This window comes from Aotus nancymaae, unplaced genomic scaffold (assembly GCF_030222135.1).
Source record: "Aotus nancymaae isolate 86718 unplaced genomic scaffold, 86718_ANA_hifiasm-v0.15.2.pri h1tg000041l, whole genome shotgun sequence".
Lineage (NCBI taxonomy): Eukaryota > Metazoa > Chordata > Mammalia > Primates > Aotidae > Aotus > Aotus nancymaae.
In genome coordinates this window covers 26,146,997-26,150,809 of record NW_026988455.1, presented here as the reverse complement: position 1 = coordinate 26,150,809, position 3,813 = coordinate 26,146,997, and the positions used below count along the sequence as shown (strand labels likewise).

At 48.0% G+C, this 3,813-nt stretch overlaps 1 protein-coding gene across 1 annotated transcript; it reads right to left on the bottom strand.

Moving 5' to 3' along the window:
* Positions 1–743: 743 nt before the first annotated feature.
* LOC105725223 (sperm protein associated with the nucleus on the X chromosome N3-like) lies at positions 744–3,608 on the bottom strand. The gene is made up of 3 exons (XM_021671880.1): positions 3,531–3,608; positions 917–1,190; positions 744–745 (listed from the first exon to the last, which is right to left on the bottom strand). Coding segments are annotated over exons 1-3 (354 nt in total).
* Positions 3,609–3,813: the final 205 nt, after the last annotated feature.

Below are 3,813 nucleotides of genomic sequence, written 5' to 3'. Positions count from 1 at the left end.
ACTATGCTTTCTTTTATTGCCTGCAGTAGACAATGGCCACTCCCGGTGTCCCACATTTGGTAGGCTACTGCTCCACCTAGAGTTTCTTAACAAGAAAATGTGCTCGTATTGGGGCCATGGCCTCCAAACAGCATCATTTTAGTGTGCATGGCGTGCTGTCTTACTTTACGTAGGTGGAGGGTTTTGGTCCTTTTGAGAGGCTTCAGTTGCTCACAGCATTGGGTGAGTTACAACCCAAACCACCATGATGTATGTGGCCTGGAGGTGGTGATTTTGATGTCTTGCTTTTGGAAAGAGTGTCACTGTCACCTACATACAATACAGAACGTTTTATATGTCCTTCTACACATTTACATGCTCCAAGAAACACCAAGTCCTTTTCTTCCTCTCCTGTGAGATAAAATTTTAAGAAGAAAATTTGTCTGCAGGAATCAGTCCTCCCCTAGTGCTTATTTGCAATGTCTGGCTAACTTTCAACCTGTGGGTCTGTCTGCCAACCCTACAGAACCTCATACCCCTCCCTTCCCAAATGCCTCCTTCTCTTCCTCCCCACCATCAGAAAACAGGCAGAGAGATACACAGTCATCAGCTGCTCAGACTTGATTTTATTTCAGTCATCACCATCACTGGTGATGATTTTTCAAGTTTGGTTTCTCCATGTGTGACTAATCTTTCCCACTCTCCTCTGAAGATTCCTCAGATGAATTCATGTCTTCGTCCTCCTTCCCACTGTCCTCTGAAGATCCTGCCGAGTCCATGTCTTCGTCCTCCTGCGCAGATCTTTCACAGGAGGACAAAGACACAGACTCTGAAGGATCTTTCATGGACTCTGAAGGACGACTCTGAAGAATTCGTCCTCCTGTGCGGATCCTTCACAGGAGGATGAAGACCTAGACTCATGTCTAGGATCCTTCACATGAGTCTAGGTCTTCATCCTCCTGTGAAGGTCCTTCAAATGAGTCTAGGTCTTTGTCCTCCTGTGAAGATCCTTTAGATGAATTTGGGTTTTCATCCTCCTTCTCTTGGATTGGATCCATGGAGTTCTCCCAGGACTGGTCATTCTCCAGTTGATTTGAATTTATTTTCTCATCCTTCCCGTAGTAAAACACTAATATCATTGGGTGTTCTGATTTTTTTGGCCTTTTCAAACTCTGTTCAGAGGCTAAGACTCTGTTCAGTGTCTCCTGTGTCTGGTAAGAAAACAGGGAGAGGCCAGGAAGACATTATTTAGGGTGAATAGGATAGAGACTGGATAGCCAGGGGTGTTTTATCAGAAGGAATGCAGGTCGAGAAAGGGTTTTGTGCCAGAGAAGAATAAGGTGGCATCATAGGGTAGGGATCTATGGGGAAGAAGAAGAGGAGCATGGCTAGGGTCATCTGTGTTAGTGCAAACTGCACCATTTTGTAAGCTCTTTGTTATTTTGCAGGCCTTGGTCAAAGTGAAACATTCCATGGGGGTTCAGGCTGTGAAAAACATCCTGCCTAACCACCTCACCACAAGGCCATCAAAGGTTCAACTAAAAAAACATTTCTATCACATCTTGCTTGGCAAAGTTCTAAGGAATATCACCATAGTGATATTCCACCAGAAAAAAGGCCAAACCACCTAATCATAAGCACATCTCATAAATAACCTGCCGGTCAGCAAACCATACTGCCCAGATCCCTCCCATCCATACCTGTAAGTACACCAGCCTGTAAGCAGTGGTAGGCTCTGGCATTAAAATAAAAGGGGTAGAATTATAGGAACCACATTACATGGAGGGCTGGAATTTTCTTAATATGTCCCACTCCAAGATGGGGGTAGGGCACTGAGGGATAACCAGGAAAGAGTGGGTGAAGCGGGGTGTTGAATAGTTTGTATAATGAAAGACCAGTCTGTGCCTAGAGGGGATTCCATTGAATCTCACTATAGACATAGAAGAACTGAAAAGTGGTCTAAAATATTCTGGTAAAACTGAGTAACTAGTTTTCTTATTGAGTGCCGCCCCCATCTGTGAGTCTATCTTTTACCCTCACCTTCCCTTTAAAACCTAACAGTGGGGCCAGGCGCGGTGGCTCACGCCTGTAATCCCAGCACTTTGGGAGGCCGAGGCGGGTGGATCACGAGGTCAAGAGATCGAGACCATCCTGGTCAACATGGTGAAACCCCGTCTCTACGAAAAATACAAAAAATTAGCTGGGCATGGTGGCGCGTGCCTGTAATCCCAGCTACTCAGGAGGCTGAGGCAGGAGAATTGCCTGAGCCCAGGAGGCGGAGGTTGCGGTGAGCCGAGATCGCGCCATTGCACTCCAGCCTGGGTAACAAGAGCGAAACTCCGTCTCAAAGAAAAAAAAAAAACCTAACAATGACACAGCCCTTGCCCCGCGCAGCCCTTCCCGGCCGCCCCGCCCCCGGCGCCTGCTGTGTCTAGGTGTCAGGGTACCCGGAGTCCGCCGCACGGGCACGCGAGGCCTCCCGCGGCCGTGTGACAGGACTCGGTTGACGCTGTGACGAGCTCGCTGGTGTCTAGTAGGGGCAGTGCCGAGAGGCCGCGCCGGGGGAGAGGCCGCGGTTCGTGGAGCCGGGCATTCGAGCTCATCCCGCATCGCGCTGGGGCGGACTCCGGCCCGCAGGCTGGGATCCCGGCCGATCGGCCCACCGTGCCAGGATCCCCTCGAGGCCCGTCAGACCCCCGCCCGTCCCCCTAGAGCGAGGCCCGTCAGACCCCCGCCCGTCCCCCTAGAGCGAGCCTCTGTCCGAGGTCAGGCCCCGAACCCTGGAGAGCGAGGTCGGCACCCAGGCAAGGCGTCCTCCGCGGTGGCCCGAAGATTGGAAAGCAAGGGCGCCATCTGGTGGAATATTCCGGAAGTGCCGTTAGGTGTCGGAGTGGGCCGCAGTTGAGGACTGCGGGCCTTTGACAGTTACTGGTATTAAAAATCGCTGTCGATTAAAAAAAAAAAAAAATTGATTTAACAACAGCTATTCCCAGTAAGGAAATTTTAAAAATAAGATCCAGTTACATGTATTATGATTCTTCTACCTTTGGACTATTTTGGAGTGATAAGTTATTAAGACTAAGACTATGAATGAGAGTTGAGGAGGGAGTGGGAAGGGAGGAACATGCACACCATATTAACACAAAGGCAATCTTCTGGCTCGGACTGTTCTTTACTACTGTTCTTAAAGAAAATGTTCATTCTGCTGCAGCTAACTAGCCTCCATCTTTTACACCAAATACTATTCCATGCCATGGAAGTGCTATGCAGTAACTCTTGCCGGTAGCACCTTATACCACTTAAAAGCCTTTAAAATCTCTAATCTGAAGCTGTCACAGTAAAGAAATGTAAACACTTAGGAAAACAAAAATGTAATTACCTGACGAAGTCATCTATGTCCATGGAACGGGCCCGTTTGTCACTAAAGCCTGTGCTGGTTAGGATTTGCTGTATTTTATCTGCTATGCTGAAATCTTCTGGTATTATCTATCAATATAAGATTCAGAATAAATGAACGACATATCTAAAAAAAAAAAACCTAACAATCTTACCTTGTCGTTTTCGCTGTTTTTTGATTCACAGGGGCTCTTCATCTTCTCTCCATTGGTGCTTGAAGTTGGCTGTTCCATGATGTGGTTGTTTGTAGAATGTCTATACTATGCTCTTGGCGAGTGTAGGCTTCCCCAGCTGTATAGAAACTTCCTAGTGGGGTGTCCCAGAGCTCCTGCTCGCCCTGTATATACCCTCCTGGTGACAAGGCAAAGCCACACCCTTGAGCATTGTTTGATGATACAGTGTCCCAGCCAATGGCAGTCCTAGGATGGCTTTGACATC